General features: G+C 38.8%; 1 protein-coding gene across 1 annotated transcript in view; it reads left to right on the forward strand.

The window, feature by feature from the left end:
• Positions 1–8,140, forward strand: part of PTPN21 (protein tyrosine phosphatase non-receptor type 21) — a 37,843-nt gene extending 29,703 nt beyond the window's left edge. The window contains exons 13-18 of the mRNA XM_059819248.1: positions 1,112–1,249; positions 3,889–4,110; positions 5,326–5,454; positions 5,770–6,004; positions 6,583–6,743; positions 7,637–8,140. Of these exons, the coding sequence (XP_059675231.1) occupies positions 1,112–1,249; positions 3,889–4,110; positions 5,326–5,454; positions 5,770–6,004; positions 6,583–6,743; positions 7,637–7,765 (1,014 nt within the window). The 3' untranslated portion in view covers positions 7,766–8,140. The remainder of the gene's footprint in view (positions 1–1,111; positions 1,250–3,888; positions 4,111–5,325; positions 5,455–5,769; positions 6,005–6,582; positions 6,744–7,636) is intronic.
• Positions 8,141–24,305: the final 16,165 nt, after the last annotated feature.

Here is a 24,305-nt window from a genome sequence, read left to right on the forward strand (position 1 = left end):
CACATTTAGGTAGTCACTTAGTATTTTGTTCTCCAGAAGATACATTTTCAGAAAAGAAATCATACCCTGCCTTTTCCTTTTGATAGCTATGTAAATATTCAAGTCAACCTTTGAAATAAAATTGATATTAAAACTTTTTCACTGTTGGTGTTCAGTAAAATACTTTCTAGTTCAGTAATATTTAAGAGTGCTATTGCATAATAGAGAATATTACCTTTCTGTATTCAATATTGAGATGAATATCCTGGTAACAAAGGTGGCCCCTACCAATGTTTGCACATTTTGCTTTTCAATGAACTCTTCACTTCACTTTTAAATGTGGTCTCATCCTCTTAGCTTTGTCTTCCTATTTCTTACTACCATTTAGCTTTTGAAAGCATTGAGTATCATTCAAGCAGCATATACACTCACATTTTCAGTGTATTTTTGTTAACCACGAAACTTAGCAACTGCAGGAATGATAAAGTTTTCTCTTACACTTTTTAAAAGAATCATTTGAATTTATTCTTTCATAAAAATCCCTCTTTGGTATTTTTTCAAATAATGAATGGTAACTTCAATAATTTAGATTCATGGCCTGGTTCAGGACTCAGATCTGTCGGCAGTTCTGTGTTCGTGTTTTGTATGTGCAGTTTGTTGCAAACTTAGTCAAACGTTTAACTGTGTCCAAATATCATAAAGGTATATGCTCATTTTTACGCCCACTTGTAGGAAAGAAAAGTGCCTGTAAACTGAATAGTCTAGTAAGCAATACTTTTTATGTATTTTTGGGTCTGGAAAGTGATTGTAATTCTGTCCAAGAATGTTAATTATCCAGAGTTGTCACCTCACACCCTCAGTTGTGAGCTTTGTAGGGAACAATATTTGTCATTCTCAGGCAGTTTCATTAACCTGTCTGGAATGAAGACAGACTTGTGTTGTGTCCTTGGAGGAATGTAGTCCCACCACCCTAATCTCTCACTGCAGTGCTTATCAAAAAAAAAAAAGGTCAGAGCTGTTTGCAGAAGGGTTCAAAGAAGTATCTTTTGCTTAATTGAACTTGTCTGGTTTCTGCCTTATAACTTCATCAGATACTTAAGAATATTTTTAAGTTTTAGCTTTGCTTTTGCAGGGTATGAAAAAAAATAAAAATGATGCAAAAAAAATGGGGCCTCTAAAGCTAGCTGCCCTGAATGGACTAGCTTTGACTAGAATGCCTCTGCCAGATGAGGGGAAGGAAGAATCAACAAGAGCAACAAATGATGAACGGGTATGCTGAAGTTCTTTAATGCTTGATTTCTCTTTCACACTAGTGATTTTTCAAAATGAAATTGCATATGAATGGTGCTTTGTGTTGACTTTAAAATGCTTCAGATTCAAAGCAAGTCAAATACTGATAATAGAAACCAAATGAAGAATGAGACTTCTGATTGATAAGTCATTGCTATGAGTATTGGGTGTAACTCAGATTTTTCTTTAAGGTTTAAGACGACAGTGAATCAGATTATAGTTTGCCCTTTGAATATATAGGAAGCAAATTAACTAGTATCTACTGATACATTTTTGTGCCAAGTCTTTCTGTTTTCTCTCTTAATTTTTGGGTTTTCCAGACTGAAAATGTATGAAAATTAAAATTCTGAGTGTGAGATTGAACTTAGTTGTAATTATTAGTAATTCATACAGTTTTTACAATAAATTTTGTTGCTAAATTGCATTGCCAGGGTATAGCTTGTCAGATCATATTTATCTGTTTTCCTCATGTGGATCCCTTAAAATATAAATGGAATTTGTGTGATCTGCAGAAATTTTAAATTCAGTAAAAGATCTCAGATCCCTGAGAGGACATCAGGTTCTAGAATTTGAGGATCATTCTTTGAGAAATATAAGACTCCATCTGCCTGTGTCAGAGTAACCAATTGTCAGTAAATATACTTCAGCCTGCCTTGTATATCATTAAATAGGTGCAGGAAAGTGAAATGCAGTCAATATTCAGCCTGTGAAGGTCTCTGTAGAACAGTGCTGTATCACATGTCTGACCAGGGAGCAACTAGATACACCAAGGTCTACGGTGATTATTATACTTTCAGCGACCAGTCGTCTGTTTAGAATCTGGTTCTGAGCATGGTTGGGCATCCTCAGCTGCAGACCCCCTCAAGCCCAATTTGTTGACAGTGACTGGGCAGGGATTACAACCTGAAGGAACAGTCCTGCTCTCACCAGCTGCAGTTTTAAGGAACAGGCCAAGAAAATGAATTGCAAGTCACACAGTAGAAGTTCAGTCTTGGAGTTTGAAGGCTTGGAGTGAGATCCATAGGAGGTAGATTTGACTGTTCTATTTGAACACAACTGAAGTTCTTTTTGAGCTATATATACACTCCTTAAAGACGCTAAGGGACAGAAATTAATATTGTGTTATTAAGATACATTTCTACGTTTAGTATCTGTATTGGTTATTTCCTCTTACTTACAGCCATCATCTCTTCCTGGATTGACCTTTATTGAATTCAGCCATGTTATTATTCAGCTAGCTCTGCTCAAAGTGTTGAAGTAAAAGAAGAATCCATAAAGTCAAATTATGAAAAAGACACGTCACTACACTGTCTCTTCAGGCAGTCATGTAGTAGCAGAATAGATATCATGAAATGGGAGTAATTCCTAAAGCAGTTGAAAAGAGGCAGTGCAAAGCAGACATGTGACATGAAAGGAAGTCCAGACTGCAGATATTTTAGAAGATGACTTTAAAGTTGATTCAGTGCCTGTTTCATTGCTCAGCTTCATGTTATTATCAGTTTAAATGAGGGAATTTAGCCTAAAGATAATAAAGAAGTTTGTACAGTTGATGTATTGATGTGCAAATTGTATATGACTGAGGTTTTACACCTTCTTCTGCAACATTTGGCAATAGAGTTATTTGATATAAGACACTTTTCTGATCTGATAGCAGAGAGCAATTGCTGTGAGAAGCTGGGGACATGTGACATAGATGAAATTTTCTGGCTAAAATCTTACATATTATTCCTCTAATTATTGTTGGCAAAGAGATGCTGAAATTCCAGAAGTGTCTTATGATTTAGAAAGAACTTGGTTTTGAAAGAATAAATCAGAGGGGAGGGTGAGGAGAGGGAGCAGCTTATTAAATAAAACAGATTGAATTATACTAGTAGAAAAAATCCTGGGTTTATACCTCAGCTGCAGCAAGAGATTCTAACAAGGCTTTGCTGCTATATGCAAAGTTTAATATCTTCAGCCTAAGAAAATGTGGAATATTGGTAGTGAATGATGAGTTCATTGACTGAGAGAAGTGTTTTGTTTTACAGTTTTAGAGTTTTTCTCCATCCAAATGACAAAGTTGACTTTTTTTTTTAATACAAGGTTTAGTGGGCATGGTGGTGTTGGGTTGATGGTTGGACTTGATGATCTTACAGGTCTTTTCCAACCTTAATGATTCTGTGATTCTGTTAAAGGAGACCTTTTCAAATGATGTAATCTAACATACTATATTGAGCAGGAGGATTAATGAGTATGTCTTGTTCGAAGGTATTTGAGGTGGTTTGCAGTATAGTATAGCATAGCTACCTGGTTTGGCTAAATATTTCTTTGCCCAACTGGGTTGTCTTCATAGAAATTATGAAGTAATTTTTCTTTCACCAGTGGTATCCACAGTCTTTGTGACCTAATGAAGCATAACAGGCTTAGTTTTCACTTGAACAAAATTCCTGCTGGTTAGGGTTGCTTCTAATTATTCTGGTATGTTTTTAAAAACATTATTAGCTGGAAAAGCATTGAAAAAGTATGCAGGAGAAGAATATATTTTTTATATACATATATTTTATATATGTATTTTACGCTTCGTGAATAGACTCATCTTAGAACGTGACTTTGTATGGTTACCTGTGTTCTGTCTTTCAGTGTAAAGTTCTGGAACAACGGTTAGAGCAGGGGATGGTGTTTACTGAATATGAGCGTATTCAGAAAAAAAGACTTATAGATGGTGAGTGCTCAATAGCTCGGCTTCCTGAAAATGCTGAAAGAAACCGGTTCCAGGACGTCCTTCCTTATGATGATACCAGAGTAGAGCTAGTCCCAACCAAAGAAAATAACACAGGTTACATCAATGCATCTCATATCAAGGTGAGAGAAAAACTGTTGGAGAAATGTTTTCCAGTTCATGTGGTAACTAAAAATGGGTTTGGCTATCAATTTTGGTTTGGTCAGATGAGTAAGAATTCCTCCATCTCTCGCTCTCTTTCCCTCCTTCTGCAGAGGTTTCTTTGGGGAAAGGAGGAACCTGTTTTTCCTCATTACTTAGAATAATGGAGGGTTAATTATTGGAGAGGTCTGCTGCATTTCACTTCTGTATTGATCGACTGTCTCCTTTCTCTCTCTGTCTCATGTCTCTGTGGATTGATGCTAACAGAAGGCATGTCCTTTCTTCCCAGAGTTAAGAAGGCAAAGAGCTTTATAACAAACTGGGTTCCTTTGCAATGATTATGATATTTTTGAACTGCAGTGACAATCCTTATTTCTTCCTCCTCTGTACTCTCAGACTAGATCCACAACAGGCAGTAAGCTAGCTCCCAGCTTAAGCTTTTTTGGATGGTTAGAGGAACAGATGGAGCCAGGGGGAAATCTGCTCTTTCGTAATCTTCAGTTTTCCCCTTTCCTCAGGCTTAGCTCTTCAAACTCTGTTTAAAAAGTGAAGAAGTTGCAGGGTGACCTCAAGAAACTTCAAGGCAGTTCATTAATTTTCAATGCATTTACCTACTTAAAGTGCAACTACAATTGGCTTCATGCTTTCTCCAAAAAGAGTTGAAAATTTCTGAGTAGCAAATGTAGTTGTGTTGCTGTGTTTTTTTTAAGAAATCTGTTTGTATACTGACATGGTACCGTAGTTTCTATACTTCAACTCATTCACAAATGTTGAGTAACTTTTCTGAAACAAGATAATATTTTTTGATGAAACGTCAGCTAATTCTGACTTTTTAGTGCATATAATAGCATTTACAGCACCAGGGTATGAAAGCTTCTCTAAACCCGAATTGGCTAGAATAACTTAAATTCATAAAAGAGAAATACAATTTTATTTATTTACTTTTACATTATGCTTATGATGTAAAATACATTTATTTAGCTATGTGCCTATATAATTTTTAACATTGTGGCTCTCCTGCATCTAATGTGACAAGATGCAGCTAAAAAATGGGAGGCAGACATAACTCATGGTGGGCTCCTACTTCTGCAGTGCTGCTGTCTTTTTTTCAGTTTGTGTGTCTTCAAATGGCTGACTTAAGAATTGGGGAAAGGGAGTTTTCAACAATTAATAATATAATGTGTTTCTTTTTACAGATCTCTGTTGGCGGCATAGAGTGGGATTACATTGCTACGCAGGGCCCTTTGCAGAATACATGTCAGGATTTCTGGCAGATGGTCTGGGAACAAGGGATTGCCATCATAGCTATGGTGACGGCAGAGGAAGTGAGTATAAACTGAGTCAGGTTTCTCCCAGAAATTCGGCAATGATTTTGTTATGATCTATTAAGGCAAAGGGATCTTTGCTCCAACAAGAACACCAATCAAAGATAAATTTCTAGTGACCCCTTTGCCATTCTGTCTTGCTTTCCTTGGCAGAAAGATGGAAATTTGCAAACTCTTTCCACTGGAAAGTTGTTTTACTCAGTAAGAAACCATAACACTGTAGTAGTACTTAAATAGAGGAGAGATACAGTTGTTACAGGAGCATTAGTTGTGTGAGTGTTATGTTTCTTGTTAAGCAAGTGTTTTACTTTTAAGGAAAGTGGACGAGAAAAAAGCTTCAGATACTGGCCACGTCTTGGTTCAAGACATAACACTGTAACATATGGAAGATTTAAGATTACCACACGATTCCGTACTGACTCAGGCTGCTATGCAACTACGGGTTTGAAGATTAAACATCTTCTCACAGGACAGGAGAGAACAGTTTGGCATCTGCAATATACTGACTGGCCAGAGCATGGCTGTCCAGAGGATTTAAAGGGATTTCTCTGTAAGTTGTATTTAATAGCTTTGTTTTGGGATTGTTGTGGTTTTGTTTTTTTTTTTCTGTTTGTTTGTTTGTTTGTTTGTTTAATGCCTCCTAAAATGGCTGCTGTACGTGAATTAGCTTTTGATAAGTATGCCAAGCATTCTGCTGAAAAAGGTTTCTTCACACCACCAAGAGATACTGAATTATATTTTTGGCAGGAATATACCTGCCAGTTTGTTAAAGTGACTGCTTATGTCTAAAGCCAAGTATATAATTTACTAAAAGGTCATATAGATTAAAACATAATTGCATCATATACTACACATTTGAGTATGTTACAGCAGTAGCAAGACAGCCACAAGCCACCTTTGGTGGGGAATAAGGGAACAAAGCAAGGAAAGCCTTACAAAAGTTAGATGATCTTTATAGATCTGTATTGCTTTGGTTGGGATATGACTTGTGATTTATACAGTGTGACATTTTTCTGTAGGATGTCATTTGTTAAATTACTACTTTTCTGGTGGTCATATGGCATAATAGCATTGCTTATGGGTCTTCATCTGCTAAATTTATTATTCTTATCTTGTTGAACTTAATAGCATACTTGGAAGAGATACAGTCAGTGCGGCGCCATACGAACAGCACTGGGGATCCTAAAAACTCTAATCCTCCTGTACTGGTACATTGCAGTGCAGGTGTAGGACGAACAGGAGTGGTCATACTGTCAGAGATCATGATTGCTTGCTTGGAACACAATGAGGTGACCTCTTTTTCTTTCTCATGCTTTAAATAATGTTAGGTAGTGGAAGAGTAAATAACCTGCCTAATAATAAATATTTTATGGCTGTTCATCTGAGCTTTCCCAAGATGTGGCCTTTGGAAGAGCCCTTACAACTATGGTTGAAAGAGCTCTTGGCAATTCAACAGAAGTTAATAATCTTCTAGAGTTGCCTGCTTACACACTGGGTACTGGAATGCTTATTTGGATTCTTGACTCCATAAGATGTTGAATCACTGAGTGGAACAAGGTATGCCCTGGGCTACTAAGCATATTTCAGGATTTCGCCCTGACTTTACCACTTCTACTTCATGCCTTAGTTTTAATGGCTAATGTTCAAGAACATGCTTTGTAGCGAGTCTCTGTGCTTGCTGTTAAGTATTTTGTTCCTAAGTGTAGTAGTATTTGCAGTATACGTCTCAGCACAGGACAAAGCAGTAGTTTAATAGAATAAAACCTGGTCTATCAGCTTTTAGCCAGGAGTGAACAGTTATAAAGTGTTTATTAATAATATAATATGCCAGCTGAGACTCAACAAACCAATTGTTTCGTTGTGTATCCCTGTTTCGTTGTGTATCCCTGTCCTAACACAGTGGCAGACTTTTGCAGCCATTAGATTTGTGAAGACCCAAACCCCATGAGATAGGCAAGTTTAACATTATGCATATTTCACTGATGAGGAAGTTGAGGTAGGCATAGTCAGTGGTGTAGTGCAGTTCATACCACAGGCATGGGCAATGAATTGTCAGAGCTGAAATTAGAGCAGCTGATTCTGCCCTTAGATCATTGGTACTGCTCTGAACCTCCTGCTGAGAAAGTACAAGCCAGTATCCTTGCTCACCAGTCACTTGTAATGGTTTGTTCTCTTCCTGCAGGTGCTGGACATCCCACGAGTGCTGGACATGTTGAGGCAGCAGAGAATGATGATGGTGCAGACTCTTTCGCAGTACACTTTTGTCTATGGAGTTCTCATTCAGTTTCTCAAAAGTTCTAGACTTATATAATCCTTGCCACTTCCTAAGGGACACTGCAAGAGTTTACAGAAAGAAAATTACAGTTGTCCAGGCAGACCTGCTCTCACTGGTGTTTTCTTCATATGATGAATCACACGGTTACCTTTTAGGGCTGGTATGTGACTATTAAATGCAAGTCAGTGTAACAGTCCCTGCAAAGCAGGATCTTCACTGGACTAAATTCTTCCCATGTTCAGCTGCAGTCATATTAGGGAATGATTTACTTGTCCTGGTATTACTCTGGGCAAAATAAGTATCTTATGGAATGGAAGTACATGGCACAATTTGAGTAACATGTTTTAAAACATAATTGTTAACTGTGCGAAAGTTAGAATGTATAGATGCACATGGGCTGAGAAACCTGCTCCTTGGGAATGTCAAGGTCTTACGCAGTTTCATTCTGCTTTTAATTTTATATTTAGAATAATACATCTATATTTTTTAAAATGAACTTTTGTTTTTTTCTGGTTTACTCAGCAAAATTAGCAGCTCTTAGGTATTTTAAGTTGTTGCTTTAAGGACAGTTATTTTTTTATATTCAGCATTTTTTAATTAAAAAAACCCAAACACGACGACAACCTAAAACTTTTTAAACAGCATAATATTTTCAGAGAAGACTGACAACGTTTGAAATAACTTTTCAAAAATCATGCAGAAAGTACTAGGGGAAGCTATTGGTAGTTAGTTGTAGTGCCGTGTAATAGAACTGACAGGTGAAAGATGATGTTAACTGTTGGTAACTTCCATTTGAGTGGAGGCATGTTTACTTATTGAGTTGTGGGCAACAAGCAGGGGAAAATTATTCTAATTATCTACAAGGTTATTGGAAACAAATGGATGAGAGAAAGTACATATTCAGTATTATTCATGTATTTAGAGGACAGTTTGATTTTACTGGCTGAAATCAAAGTGGATGCAAATGTTTTATGCACTTTCTTTTCTCTGTTATTTATGTAGTTAAACATAGAAACTATAATCACGCATTGTTTCCTATGGTAATATACCATTACTAACCTGTTATTTTAGGAAGAGCCTTTTAAGTTGATGAAGTGAGAGAACCAAAATTGGAGTGAGAAGGTGCATAGTGGCGAAGCGGAAATGATCATATGAAACATAATGGAGGAGGTGTGGCAGCTATGATTGCTGGTTTACACAGTGCAAAGATGACCATTAAAAATGTTTATGTTTCCAGTCAAGAAAGCCTTTAAAGCACTGGAAGTTTCTGAAGAATCCTCCAGATTATTATCCTCCAGTCAGTACTAGAACAGATTTTGCTAATGCTGTGCAGTGTTGCAGTGAAGACTATCTACAGAAGCTGTTTGAGAACACCTGCAGAGTGTAAGAGCTCTTGGAGGTAACACTGGAGATGTGGGTATTTTAGTAGCTGTGTAGGTGGTTGAGTCAATGGCTGTGGCATGGACCTGGAGACGAGTTGCACCTTCGGTAGTTTGCATTTTGTCCCGTGGTCTGGTCTAATGATGGTATCCCTAAATAATCCTCTGTCTGTGGTTTTCAAATGGGGACAGTGTGGCTTTATCTGCCTTTTCAAGTGTTTTGAGATGCTGAATTGAAAATCCCGATTCAAAAGTGAGCTATTAGTTTGTAGATATCTGGTTTAATTTAAAAAAACCCCTATGATAGACCAGTCTGCAGGCATGTTTAAGTGTCCATTTCCCTTGATACCTGCTTAGCGAAATGAAATGAGACTGAAAGTCATTTTTATCACTGGTGAAATAATGTTTCTGTTCTGAGCTGTAGCAAGGGTTTGGAAACTACTATGAATAATTAAAATCCCTTCAAAACAATAATTGTCTCCCAAAACATTAATTAAGAATAATAAATAGGTTGCCTCCATTTCCTCTGTAATAAGCTACTCCCACAAAGAAAAAACACACAGTCCAAATGACATTCTATACAAAATGTATTACTTTAAAGTACACTATATTAATCTAGTGCGTTTGGTCTGCTTTCAGGCAGTCTGAATTGTTCTGCTCTCAGTAGAAGTAAGATTGAATATTTCAGATGGGGGAAAAAAATGTTCTTTTTCCAACTATAAAATGCCTAGGGAGTATTAACTGCCAAATGTAAAACTGTGAGTCCAGAGGAAACCAGTTACTGAAGACTGATTCTTTATATATGTCTTGCAAGCAAACCAATTTGACATACCTGTGTTAACAGAAGTACCAAAAGAAACAAACATACTTAGCTCTTGGTAACATTCTGTGTTTTAAAAACATTGCTACTTTTTGCCACAGTTCACTTCTGTCTTCAGAAATATTTTTGAATGGGAAGGTATGCTCTAAAATGTAGCTTGTACCACTTCTAAAGTTTGGACTGTGATCTTCATAACCCGATACATGCAGCTTTTAATGAAATGATATACAATCACAACTTCAAGCAACAATTTTTAGCTGTTCAGTAGTTACTGGGACAGAACATCAGCTGTGAGGCATTAAAAGGAGCGGTTAAATGTAAAACTTACGGGATTATCTGAGGTGGGTGAGGAAGTCTCTCTCTTTCGGCTTTCTTTTCTGTTTTGCTGAAAGAAGTTGTGTTCACTTTAAGAGGCGGTTGTTCTCTAATCTGGTAGTCACAGTCTTGATTATTTTTTTAAGCATAACACTGCTACCTCCTCTACTTCAGCTTTCAGTTCTGTCCATCAGCAATCCATTTTTGCAGTAACAGACTTGACCTTAATAGACTTGGCTTTATGTGAGTTTTCCTACTGAAGATAGCAGGATTGCTTTTGTATGTAAGCATATGGCTCCAAGTGAGCATTGAAAATGAGCATTTTCTCTTCTAAAGATACCAAATGAAAAAAAACTTCACAACCTCCTGTAACAAAATTAATTTTCAAACCATTGTTTAGATTTTCAGTTAACTTTTAAAAGAAAATTCAGTTTTTAGCACTTTGTTCTGAGCCTTGAAAAGGGATGCTTTTTACATGTAGTTGCGCTGGGTGCTTCATGAAGTGTTGGACATTAAAAGAACATCCACTGTCCAAATCCAGTCACAGTGTGAGTTGGAGGTGGATTTGTTTGTCAAAATCTTAAAATTCCACTATAAGCCTGTCCATTTTGCCAAATGCGCTTTTGTTTTTATGGGGATGAAATCAGATTATTATGCAAGATTTGAGCTGACTTTCTTTAGTAAGAAAAGTTGTATGAAGACATTCGTACAGTAAATGGCAATGACGATGCTGATTTCTAGGGGTGTCAGAGCTCTCAGGGATAAATAAAGGTGCTATATACTGTGAAGAGACAATTTGACTGTCTTTTGTGGGCTAGGTGGAAAATGCTTTTTAGGATCAAATTCTATGAAGAGTCAGAAGAACCCACAAATTATAGTAAGGGCTTCTGCATGTTTGATCTCATTCTTGCTTGCTCTGATGAGAGATTTTTTGGCCAGTGAATCTTTGTAGTCTTGGTCTAGCACCTATTCTCTAAGAGCACAAGTCAGAGCCCTGTTCATTGCAAAGATGTCACTGCCTTAGCAGGCTTAGCTGTAGGCTGCAAATCACTCCTCGCCCCATTCTGTGAGGGAGAAGGTCCATGGTAGACAGGGGAGTTTTGCATAGCTTTTCTGCAGCCTGCACAGCACAGCAGTGCTCTCCTTTTTCTGCTGTCCGCCGTGAAGAGCCGGAAAAGTTTTATGCCTTACTATTGCTCTCATTGTGATACCTTTTGCGCAAGTGAATGGTAAAATCTACAAGTTCAGGGTGCTATGGTTTATATCTAGAAATACATTTAATTCAAAGCAGGTGAGGAAGGCAGTGTTCCTATAATTTCTGTGGATGAAAAGCTGCCTTAAGTTATCATTAACATTCAGAAAAAAAAAAGTAAAATAAAGTAATAACAAATAAAAGTAAAATAAATATGTACTAAAATGGAAAAAATTCTTGGCATTTTGAGAGATGTATTTTTGGCTCCTCTTGTAATCCTGTGTATCTTTTTTGAAGTGGATGACATTTGGAGCAATTTTCTCCAAAAATAGCTTCTTAAATTTAATAAGTATGACTACCTGAGGTTGCTGCTACATTTTTCTTGTTTGAGCAGCTGTTAAAGTTGAGTGGCTTATAGATTTCAATGGCCTCTGGACCAAACTTGAGAACTGCAGAGTCATTTATCATACAAGCTAGCTGGTTGATGAGACCTCAGTTTTAATATCAGTAGTGTTCCTAAAACCCTGGACTTAAAAATAGTGAACTCATTACTATATTTCAAGAGTTAGTTGAAATTATTAATTTAAAATAAACAATACTTCGATTGCTAAGAACTCTGTGCTTTAGAGTTTAGGGTTTGGGTTTTTTTTTTTAATACTGCAAAGTCATGCAAAGCCAGAGTCCAGTCCTGCAAGATGCAAAACTCCTGCAGTTCTTCCTGGTATTGTAGGAATTAAAATGGGCTTATTGCCAATGAAAGCTTGAGCCCTTAAAGCATGAATACTCACATGTCTGCTTTAAATTGAAATACAGATTACAAGAATTAACCAAAAGAATACAACAGGAATGTGCATACATGAAGCTGCAGCATTCAAAGGAAAAGTAGCTGAGATAGTTTGGAAGAAATTCTCTTGTGAAAGTACAAAATGTTGGAAGTAGGGAGTGAGGATTTGAGGAATGGCTGAAGGCATTTGGAGGAGGATTTGGAACATTTTGTAGCCACAGTAGAGCTGCTAGAAGGGTTTGATTCATGTGGTATGTTTTTCATGGCATGGTAGGGTAAGTGAATATGTAGTCATAGGTGTTATTCTTACTGCCTTTTTAAAATGTGATTTTTGAAACCCCAAGTATTTTTTTTTCAGAGGCTCTGTTATTTTTATATATCTTCCTTTCCAAATGTATTTAATGCAATGTCAGCTCAGTTCCTGATTACTTATTAAAGGTCAGATTTTTCAAACCATAGTCTCTGGTTTTACACATGCAAAATGCAGGGGGAATAAGCATACATGCAATTTTGCAGTGATAATTTCTAATGGATGCAGGTTAGATGATTTGAAAGTCTAAATACTTTATGAATGCAGCCAGGTGTTTACAGTAGGTGTGAATTCCACCAGGCTGATAATCAGGCCCTTGAAACGTGGAATTTAACGTGTGCGTAGAAATTATGTTGCAGTGCAGCATTTGCAATACAGTGATATTAAAACAATACAATACTGTGCTAGGGTAAGGGAAAAAAGCTTAAGAGCTGTTGCAAACATGTCTGTAAAAAAAAAAAAAAAGATTTCTTAGTAAGATATTGTTGGGGACCAGCTAACTTGATGCATTCTGTCGGCATCACATATGTTACTTTAAGAGCTACTGGGGCTGAAAAAAAAAGGATTTGTTAACTTCAATGAGCATTTCAAGAAACAGTTGCTAAATGGCCTTTGGTTCTATTCTTTGCTATTTTCCACATGATGCTGCATTCAGTGGTGAAGAATAACCTCCAGTGTATTTGTTCTTTAGAAGTCTATTCTTCAGCCCGAATTAGGGAACGAAGATAGAAATAAAATGCAAAGAATCTAATGAATCGAGTTTACAACAGATCCAGCCTGTGACAAGATAGAGAGCAAGTCTGTAGATACTGTAATGTTATTTTGGTTCAGATACGCAGCAATCAAAACTACCAAATTATAAATTTTATGAGCACAGTTTCAGAAGGTGCCTAACTTTTATAAAGGGAATTTAAATGCTGTTTTTCCATTTGGAAATATTTAGGTAAAATTAGGAGACTTTTAAAATACTTTAAAGACTTTGCAAATGCCACTAATTTTTAGAATGGTAGGAAACTTGATGGGGAAAACCCATGTAAAATCCTCCAGTCTGTCACCTTGGTAATCCTGGATAATTCTGGCAGACAAGGTGTATATGCTCTTTAGAAAGATACTTTCTTAAATTGCATTGAAATACCCAACATATCTGTCCTCTTTATGGCTGATCTGGGGGGACTTGGATGGAAATTTTAAAGGCTTGACCTGGCAAATCGGTAAGTATGTACATTCCTGCACATTGCTGAAATCTCTTCATTCAGTTAAAGCAAATGGGTGTTTGAAGTCCTTTCAGCAGTTTTGTAGGATTGAGTCCTTAATGTCAGAGGAATGCAGGATCTGGCTCCATTTTATTCCATTTTCATTTGAGCCAGTATGCAAGGATTTAAATGGGACTTTGTTTAAACAGTAGCAAACATGAAGTATTATTTTCTAGTACTAAGCTAGTGGTTAACATGTCTATTTTTGCTGTCTTGCCACCAATACTGTAAAAATGTATAATCAAAACAGCTTTAATTCTTGTAAAACTGAAATTGGTTTGTAAAACAATGTACAAATTGTGTTTCATAGACAGAAAAGCTTGTATTACTGAATGTAATATATGTGAAATGAATATATTATAGTCTATTTTTGCCATGGAAATAAATATTTGAAGCAGCTGTGAGTTTTTATTGTTCCATTATTAAAAGAAAAATCAGAGAACTTAGTTTTCATGTGTAGTCCTAGGTTGGGACTTTACCTTCTGTACTAGGTGCTATCCCTCTTCTAAAGCGCTGCAAGTACTGTCCTGCATCTCAGTATGAATATAAAACTTGTATTGTCAGATACTAATAGCTGTCATCTTTGTGGAAGGAAAGTCTTGCACCTGCTGCCCTATCATTATTGTTTATAATGTTTTGCATTTTCTAAAGCTATTTTAGTACTGAACATTCAATTTCCCTGTAACCTTTTAGCGGAGGAGGGATAAAAAGGTTTTGAAAGTTGAAAAACCCTTTCCAAAAGCACGTGAGAGTGGAAACAGTTGATTGTATATTACTTAGTATCATTGGAGCTGCTACCAATAACTAACACAAAGTTTTTCTTCATTTTATAATTGAGATATAGTCAAAAAGGGAGGTGATGCAAAAGTCTTGCTGTATAACACTTGGTGCAGCACAAGACCTCATAACGTCATGATAAATGAATTGCACGCTGGACATCGCAATTTCACACTGGACAATTGCATTTCCCTTGTCTTTGTTAAACGCCTAGCGCGCTGCCCACTTAACTATATCTGAAACGACCAGGCTTTTAACTAAAATCTGTCTTCTAGGTATGCTCAATTTGATGGCATTAATCAACTTAAGGTAAGACAGTAACACACCAGCTATCCATGTACTTGTCTGATCAGTTCCCAAATGCCGGGGAATGTCCTGTGCGATGTTCAGTGTGGGCAAAGCTCTCTTATTTGACATGGATTCAAAATTACAGGAGGGAAATGCGACTTCTTGGGGTCCTAAGCACATGGTAAAACACCCAGTAGTTCTGATCAGATTTATTATTTATAATGATTTTAGGCCTGAGGCGAAGGTCTCTTCAGAAACCTAAATTTCCCCTAAATCCAAATTGCTCTAAATTGTACCTGTTATTTTCCAGCCACTGTAAAATCCCTGTTAGAGCCTTCCGGTGGCCAGAGCTGGCTGATAGGGAAGTGGCTTGATTCTTGGATTTGGCACAGCTGGCCGGCAGCTTTCTTGGGCAAGAGCTCCAGGACTTGGTACAAGAGAAACTTCAGGGGAACTGATGAGAGAGGTTCCTAGCCTAGTGCCTTGACTAGGGGAACTGCAGTAGCTCTCATTCAGCTGTTAGGGTTGTTTAAATCTGGAAAGGCTGTGGATAGATGAAGATTACATGAAACTCAGCAATGCTAGGTACCTGGCTGGAAGTTTTACATGTGACAATTGCTCTGTTTAGGATCTGATGGGTTGTTTTTTTTTTACACCCATTCCTTTTCCCTGAGGGGTCAATGACAGCATGTAAATGTGTGTTCTCTCTCTCCGCTATTTTTATGAGCATCCCCTGGAAGGCTGGACTCTGCATGAAGACAGAAGGTGCCCAGTGACACAGAAAACATTGCCAGTTTACCTCCTGCAGCCTGAGAACTACTTGTGGATGGTCACAATTTGTGAGTATGATGGGAACGTCACTTACGCAGGTACTGACAGGAGAATTGTGTTGCAGGAGAGTTGGAGTTGAGTGAGGAGTGGGTGATAGGTGAATGTTGGTCAGTTCTGAACTAAGCAAGTTATTTCATATCCCTGTATATCCCATTGACTCAGTCTGGCTCTTGGGCAAGTTGAACCTTCTGCCATCAGCACTTGCGTTTGAGTGATGGCAGTTCTGTGGCTCCAGTGGAACACAACACTTAGGGGAATGGTGGTTCTGATACTTAAAAGCTAGTTCTGTTGTTATTACAATTGCTTTAAACTAGCCTCATTAATTCAAAGAAAACACAAGTGTAAGTAGGATATGAGTGAGCCTGGGACTATCTTAACACAAAACTTTATTTTTCAGAGGTGCACAGGGTTGAAGACATGTTGTAACATTTGACTTCATGGCATTCTTTGGGAGTTTTTCTGAAGCAAGGACTTCAGGGCACGTGTGTGTTCCTGGGCTCTCCACGTGTAAAACAGCAAAACATAGATGTGGGAGCTAGAAGGGGTAGAGTTTAGAAAAATTCTGGCCCATTTCTGATCAATCATCGTATCTCTCAAACTGATCTGCTTGACAGCCTTTCAGATGGACACCTAAGTTTAAACAAAACATCTGCCATCCCCAACATACCAAACCAGTATTATTTGCTGCCCTGCGTATTCTATGGATTTAAAATATCTTCTGTAATAAACAAAATAACCAGAAAAGACATGGAGGGCTTGCAGATGAGGGTTCAGATTATTATTATTATTATTATTACACATTTCTAAAATGACAATCATGTGCCTTAGGTAAATTTAGAAGGACATCAAATCCTTCCACGAACAGACCCCGAATTATCATACCCAGAGGCGAATGAAGAATTTTCACTGGCGTTAAGTACCTATGAAGAAAGCCCCTGTCAAGCCTGGCTAATACTGATAATCAGTGATTTGAAGGCACTGCATGCTTTGTGTGTGCATGTGTGTATCTGGTTTCTTCTGTCTGCATGCTGTACTATTCATGACTGATTGAAGCTGAAAATGTCTTTCCATTGAGAAAATCTTTAGCAAAAGACTTCAGAAAATTAGAAGATAGTTTGTTTTTAGTTTGATAATGTGGAAGATACTATTTTAGCAGATTTATCAGGGTTTGTTGAGTTTCCTGCACCATAGCAGTATAGAAACAAGTTCATTTGTTATGAAGTGACTGTCTCTGAGCCTCCAGAAATAGCAAGTTCTCACTCTGTATTTCAGAAATTCGAGTTGTCTCCTGAAGACCATAGCTGTAGGTCTGCATCACTTTAAATTCCATCAGTTGCCAAATGTTTACTTCTCTCCCTGAATTAGGAGAAGCAATTTAGTTTGAAACTATAAATCTTAGGGAATTGTACTGTCTCATTTTTCCTGTTTAAGCCATCCTTTCACTGACACACTAAAAGTATGACATTATTTTTATTTCCTGATTCTTGTGGTCCTGAAAGCTATCTTGCAGAGGTAGGCCAGCTAGGATAATAAGTAAATCTGATTAGATTTTCTTTGGGGATGATTTCTGGCTTGAAAAAGAGGAGTATATAGATAAGAATCAAGTCTATCAAAACTCAGGATTTGATTCAGTTCCTGACAGTGGCTCCAGAAGGATCAAGGAGCAAATCATATGCAACACTGTGGCTCAGCCAGTCTGAGGCAGCTGGCCTGCTGATCCCACTTGTTACGTTGAAATATCCCCCTGGGACACTGGGCCCAAGGACTTGTTCCTTCCAGGGTGCTGGTAGGTGAGTCTTTCTTCCTCTGTCCTTCTGGATGGCTCTTTCAGGCTTACCTGAAAATGATACCTACCACCTTCTGTAGATGCACTGTGACTCTTGCTAGAGTGCATGGGTTCTTGTAGCAATGCCTTGTCCAAATGAAGACATCTCTTTTCTCCCTCATAAGGAGAGGGGAAACACTGCATTATGTCAGTAGTCAGGATCAAAGTGTAATTAGGAAAGAGGAGGAAAGTGCAATTGTTCACCAAATATAGAAACACATGTAGAGGGTTGATGAAGGATTTGTCTTCTTCCCAAGTTCCTCTTAGGTTTTAAAGGGCAGAAGGACCTGTTCCACAGCTACCTCAATCGGAAGAGCGATAGGAATCCAAATGACAGGGATTAGATGCAGTAGCTTTGATGCACTGCGAAAAAAACCAGTCAATCTAAAAGAAGGGGCATTGCTGAGTGTATGCACTCCCTACAGTCAGAGCAAAATTTATCCTTAGTGCCATGGTGTTAGTTAGGAGGGCTGCCAAGGTGAGTTTAGCACCTTCAGTGCATTTATGCCATCAAGCTGGAAATAAAATGCTCCATTTGAGCCTGTTTTCAGGACAAAAGGTCAGCCTTATCCCTCTGCACAATGCTGGTGTTTAAATAATGACAAATAAGTAGAACTGAGGCTAATTTACATTCTCTGTTGAAAGAAACTGGAAATACTGCATTACTACTACAGGCTGAATTGTCCTGATACCTGTGAAGCTAACTTTGTCCATGAGCTGGCTCATCCTGTTGCTCACCTGCCCCATAGCTTTGCTGCCTGAGACTGCATCGTGGGTGCTTTACGGCAGGGGTGTGCTCTCACCTGTCAGTTGCTCCTTCAGGTAAAGGGATGGACAACAAAGAGCTGGTTGTGGAGATGTGCCCAAGAACGCTTTGGGAAGATCTGATTGCACCATGAAGTGAACTGAGCAGAGGCTCTAAGAAGTTCAAGTATTGAGGAACAGCCATGGAGAAAACACATACTATGGAAAACTACAGTGAGGGCCTTTGGAAGACCTGTGTTTAAGTGGAAAGTCCCTGTGTAAGCCTAAAGTGGAAGGGGAGGACCCATCATGCAAGCTTGTTTCTGGGGAAAGGGAAACTGAGATGAGAGCTCGAGGAGCTCTTCTATCTTTCTCTTACAATCCACTGTTACCTGAGATGGTTGTGCCCAGCATTTGGGAAGCCTCATAGCCAGCTCCTAAACCTATGCTATCTGTATCATCTGTGGTCTTGCTTGTGTCAAACGTCAGGAGAAAGCAGGGTGCCAAATGCCTCTGAGCTGAATTTGTGGTTGGAGAGGCTACACATCTGAGGTCCTGCAAGGAATTCTCAGGCTGACAGGAGAGCTGATGGCCTTTGACACATTGCTTCACTTCTTATTTGGCAGTGAGCATGCTTATGAGTGAGAGAAACAGATAGCTGGGAAGAGCTGGGGTCACCTCATAGTTCTGTTGCTCATCTTCTGGAATCAGGCTCTGGCTGCTGTGAAATGTAAGGTATGCTGCAGCCCTTGCACAGATACTGTAAGGGGAGTCCTACAGGCTTGCTGAATTCTTGGGATAACTACAGAGAGCTCTGCACCTCGTGCTACAGATCATGCTGCCTGTCCTCTATGAGAATGGGACAGCATAGCTCTGTGGCCTGCCAGGCTCAGGCTGTGTTAGAGTTTTTCTCTCTCTCTCAAGTTTCATATGCCTCCCGACTCCATTTATGTAGCCTTTATTTGCCCTTCTCAAGGTCTAATTTCATTCCCCCGATGCGGTAGGACTAGAAGGATTGCAGGGGAGACTGCGTGTGCCAAAGTGTGTGATCCACAGGAGCAGCGAGGGCACAGCAGCAGCCCATGCCTGTGCCCAGTGGGGATGGGTGTTCGGCACCTCCAGCATTCCTTCAGCCCGAAACATGGCACTGGGTTGAGAGCCCACACCTATTGCAGGCCAGTCTCACAGTTTAAAAGATGAATGCAAATGTAACTTCTGTGTGTTGTCACCTGGGTGTCAAGCACACCTCCTGCCCTTTGCTTTCTGCTGGAATTAGCTTAGTGGGTGAGCTAAAAGTATCAGTCCCTTTAGGAGGCCGGAAGAGAGAGCCCAGCTGCTCTGGAGGCTTTCTACAGAGAACAGAAAGTCCTGTGCACAGTAGACACAGCATTCTTGATTTTGGTTCCCTTCACTTGAATTAACTCCTCTTGTTGCTACTTGTGGACTGCCTGACATCCTGGAGTCCTCCTAGGTTTTCTTTAAGGTGGTTGAGATGGAGATGAGCTCTACAGCTCAACTGATGATTTGTCATGCCAGTGATAACTGCTGATTCTTCTTTCCCTTCCCAGCAATGCTTTATCCCTGTGACATGCTCAGCTTCCGCTGGCCCACGACCCGCTACAGGCTTTGAAACTGGATCCCTTGACTGGTTATGACCTATGCTGGTGCAATGGCTGGTGCGGCAGATTAATTTACCACTCACCTGTTTGCGTATCACTTGCTTTGCTACTTGGAATAGAAACTGAAGATGGTTGTTTCTGAATGAAGCAGATTTCAATATTGATAAAGGAAACAGGAAGACTGGAATGCTTGTGAGTATCTGGTTTGGTTGTTTTGGAGAGTGAGAAATTGTTTTTATTAAAATCACTGGTTGCTGTTCTGTTCCTTGTAATCTGTGTACATACCAGGTGTTAGCTCCTGAGAACAGCAGCTTAAGTGCCTGGGAAGTGCCAGAGAGAAAGGTTTTGGTGGCTCTAGAGACATCACGCAGCTGCAGTGCCCTGCACTTGCTTACCAGCGTATGCTCCTGCCTTGGGTGGTCAAAAACTAAAGTGGGATGCTGGAGTTTCCCATAGCTCCCTGAAGCACACCCTGAGTTACAATTTTGTGGTTTCCCCCTTTTTCATTAATTTTTAGGTCTCAAATACAAATGCTGTGATACAGAAGTGGAAAAATTGAGGGAGCTCTAAAATATGTTTGAAGACCGATGTTAACAAGTGGCATCTAAATTTCTACTTTGCCCCTGTGTTCTACCTGATAATAAGTCTCACCATTTTTTAGAAGATGGACTGAATAACAATTTCCCTTTCCCCTTTCCTTTCTTCCTACATTCCCTTCAACATTCATTTTCCATTGCTATTTCTCCTTCCCCCAGGCTGTGGCCTGGCACTGCTACCTTTCACTGGTGCTCACGCACAGAGGAACAGTAGCAGTGCACTGAAGGGTGTTATTGGGATGTCTTGTTGGTTAGAAGCTGTGCTGTCACTGCATTGAAACAGCCTGCATTAGGTGCTACAGACAAAACTCCTGGACCTAATTTTTATTTATGCTGATGCTCCAGTACTCTTGTTCATACTCCTTGCACAGATCATTGCTGAGAAGAAAGTAGCCCTTTTTCCCCACTGTCTGATGGAGCCATTTGCACTTGAATTATGAAATGTTATCAGTTGAGCTGCATCATTCTATAACTACTGTTACATAGCTATAAATGATGTAAAAATGTACAGAAATGCAGGGAAACAGGACCCTGGAGTAATTCTGCAGCTAAGCCTAAATGAAAAACATGTAGGTGTCTTTTCAACATGGGGTTGATCAGGGATAAAATGATAGCTTGGGTTTTGCTTGCAGGTTTTTGTTTTCTGGTCAACCCTAAGACATCTAAGCACTTTTTTCTTTCATCACATTAATCTTTACTTCAAATGACCAAAAGCCTCACTTTGCTTTGTAAATAAACAGAATCCTACCTTTGAAAACAAGAGCAGTGATGACAAAACTGTAGGCTTTAAAGATAAGAGACCGGTTTGTTACAGAGCGAAGTAACAATAGCGGGCTTTTGTCCATCTGAAGTGAACACTGACGTTGTTATGCATGTGCTGATCGCCCACATAAATCTGGGCAGAAATAAGTCTTTACATCGCAGATCACAGCTGCCAACTGCTCCTAAGTTTGTTACTTCTGAAGCATTCAGATTTGTAATGGCATGTGACTACCCTGTTCTGCTATTGCTTGTGCCAAGACCCGAGTATATCACCAATTAAAGGTGGTAAGACAAAAAACCAACCAAACAAAAAAAAAACCGCTCAGAAAAAACCCAAAGCTTGCACTGTTGATTAATCTTATCAGTGATGTGGGTCAGGCTTGCATATCAAGCTGCTTAAACAACTTATGTTTGAAGCACCACCTTAAAGTAAATGTGAATAAAAGGGAGAAAGTTTTAAGCCCTTGATAGCCTGAATTTGCTTTTAGCTCTGTAGATAAACTAATTGATTTTATACAGATAACGTTTATCTAGAATGTTTTTTCCCCACAATCTGGTGGGAGTAGCTGTACAATGAGAAACCAGTTCCTTGGACTGGGCTGACTGCTCCAGCTCTAGGGTACTGGAGTGTGCGATCTTCTGGTTCTTTACCAGAAATTTCACTCTGAATCCAAGAAATGTTCACAGTTATGGTTTAGGCAGACAGATGCTTTCTTTGTGAAAGGTCTGTTTTAATGAATTTATTTACTCTTTTAAGTTCCATCTACCCAGAAAAAATGTCATTGGTGTTCAGACAGCTCATCAACAGAAAATATGGTCAAGGAACTGTTTTTATTTTCGTGTTACTCATACTACAGGAAATAAATGGCATTATTTGCACCTTTCTGTGAGGTGATACCATGACCACTTTCACTGCTGTAGTGTTTAGATTTTTTTATTTGTGGCATTTAAGTGTGAAATTCTTATTAATCTTTAATCAGACTCATGTTGACCACAAGCCAAAGTTTGCCGAGTGATCTTTTTTATGATGTCCAAGTTGTACAGTGTAGTGAGAGGCAGGGAAAAAAACCCAAATTCCATTATTGACCAAGATTGGAGAACTCAGAATGGAGGGCCCCAAGAGTGGGTGAAGGAGCAAAGAGGCTTTATATACTTGGATACGTCTAACCATGCTCTTTAGTTTTCTAAGCAGTCCCTCTGTGTTAAAAATGTTCATATGATAGAAACAATAGTTCCGTAGGAGCATCCTGCCCTTCAGCTCTGTGGGGTAAGGAATTTCTTTGGGCATGGGAGAAGGGCTTTGATCACTTGTGATCAAGGACAAACCATCCCTGCACTGTACTGAATCAGCCCTGTGGGTGTGTCATTTCAACAAGAGAAGCTCTGATGGAGGGATGTAAAAGCCTCATATTATCTTACCCACTTTTCAGTGAGCCAGAGCACTCAAGCTGCAGGCCAGATTTACAAGACAGCCAGCTGAGTGTGGCAGATGGAAAGCTAGTGCCCATCTGCACAGCTGCATGTACATGGCTAAAATAAACCCTAGTCTGCTGTCATTGTCAACAACTGTAATTTATTACTGTGGCCAAGGCAGGCAGGAAAGTGCCTTTTGCTTTTTTTGGGAATTATGTTCTGCACTGCAATGCTGATGACTGTGCCAGAAATGTTGCTTTTGTTTGATTAGCTTTCTCTAGAGTTTTTTTGACCTTTTTTTTTTTTTCCCGCCCAAAAAAGTTTGTGTTTCACAAGTGAAGCAGTGGTCTATGTCTATTGGAGCTACTTACAGCTGCAATCAGTCATCTAGCTTACAGCATCGATAGTCTTTGCTAAACACTCATGAGCCACAGGAGAGGCAGGTGGTAGCAGTTATATGTATGAACTGTAACCACCTGGGTTTGTTGTTGGAGGAAGCAGATTAAGACCAACCCTTAGAGGTATTTGGGGACAGGCTTTATCTGGTTCCTAAGGCTGCTTATAGTTCCTCACCTACAGCAAGATGGTATTAACTTCCCAGCGTTTCCTCAGAACCTGCTGAGCTTGTTCTGCAGTAATATGAATGCCAGGTAATAGCTGTACTCTGATCAGACAAAGAAATTTGGGCTGATTTTGTGCAATGCATGTGCTGACTTCAGTTTAAACTTTAATCATAAAATAGATCACCTTTTCTCCATTTGCTGCACAAGATGCCTAATGTGTCCTAGTCCTAGATAGTCCTAGTCATCAATCAGTAACCAACTCAGTCTTTTTTCAAAACCAAAGCTTGATGCAGAATGATATGCCAAGGTTGTTATTAATGCAAGAAATTGAACTGTGTATTTTAGTATTGTGCAGTTTGAAAATTGTTGCAGTCTTCACTTCCCAGAAATATCAGCTGAATCATGGTCAACTAGGATTAAACAGCTGAAGAGCTGCCTATAAAACAAACAAAAAGAGCTGTGTATTAAACAGCTCAAGAGCTGCCATATGCAGTAGTAAGAGATAAATGTCCTTTTCAGGCCAGAAAGCTGACAGGAGGTTATGCAAAGGGTGAGAACAGCTAATACTGCAAAATGGCTCTTTACACCTGTTGGTACAAGGAATAAGACAATTGCATTCATGGTTGAGGGCTAAAGAAGGAATGATCATCTACCAGCACCAAAAGAAATTCTTGTTTGGAAAGTTCCTGTCCACACTCATTCCTTATTTCACCCTAGGTAATGCAAGGAAAAGGTATGTTTCTTATGTTCTACAGTTACTGTAAAAGGAAAAAAGTTGATTATAAGAACTTTGGGATTTAACATCAAACAATGCCCTTTTCCAGGATGGACAAACAGTTCCATCTCTGCTCTGCAGGTATGTAGTATACCATGTGTTGACGTGGATAAGTTGAATTCTTGCAGACTACAAAATCTTGGATCTTTACAGCAGGACTACAACTGCACTAACAATTAATTTATTTATTATAAATAAGAAACAATAAATATTTCATAACTTACTATTACAGCTTTCTAAAAATATACATCTAATTTTAATATTCTCAAAAGTAAGTTCCGAGTTACAGAATTATAGACAAAATATACAAATTTTTTTTGATAACTGACA

The sequence above is a fragment of the Gavia stellata genome, chromosome 7 (genome assembly GCF_030936135.1).
Source record: "Gavia stellata isolate bGavSte3 chromosome 7, bGavSte3.hap2, whole genome shotgun sequence".
NCBI lineage: Eukaryota > Metazoa > Chordata > Aves > Gaviiformes > Gaviidae > Gavia > Gavia stellata.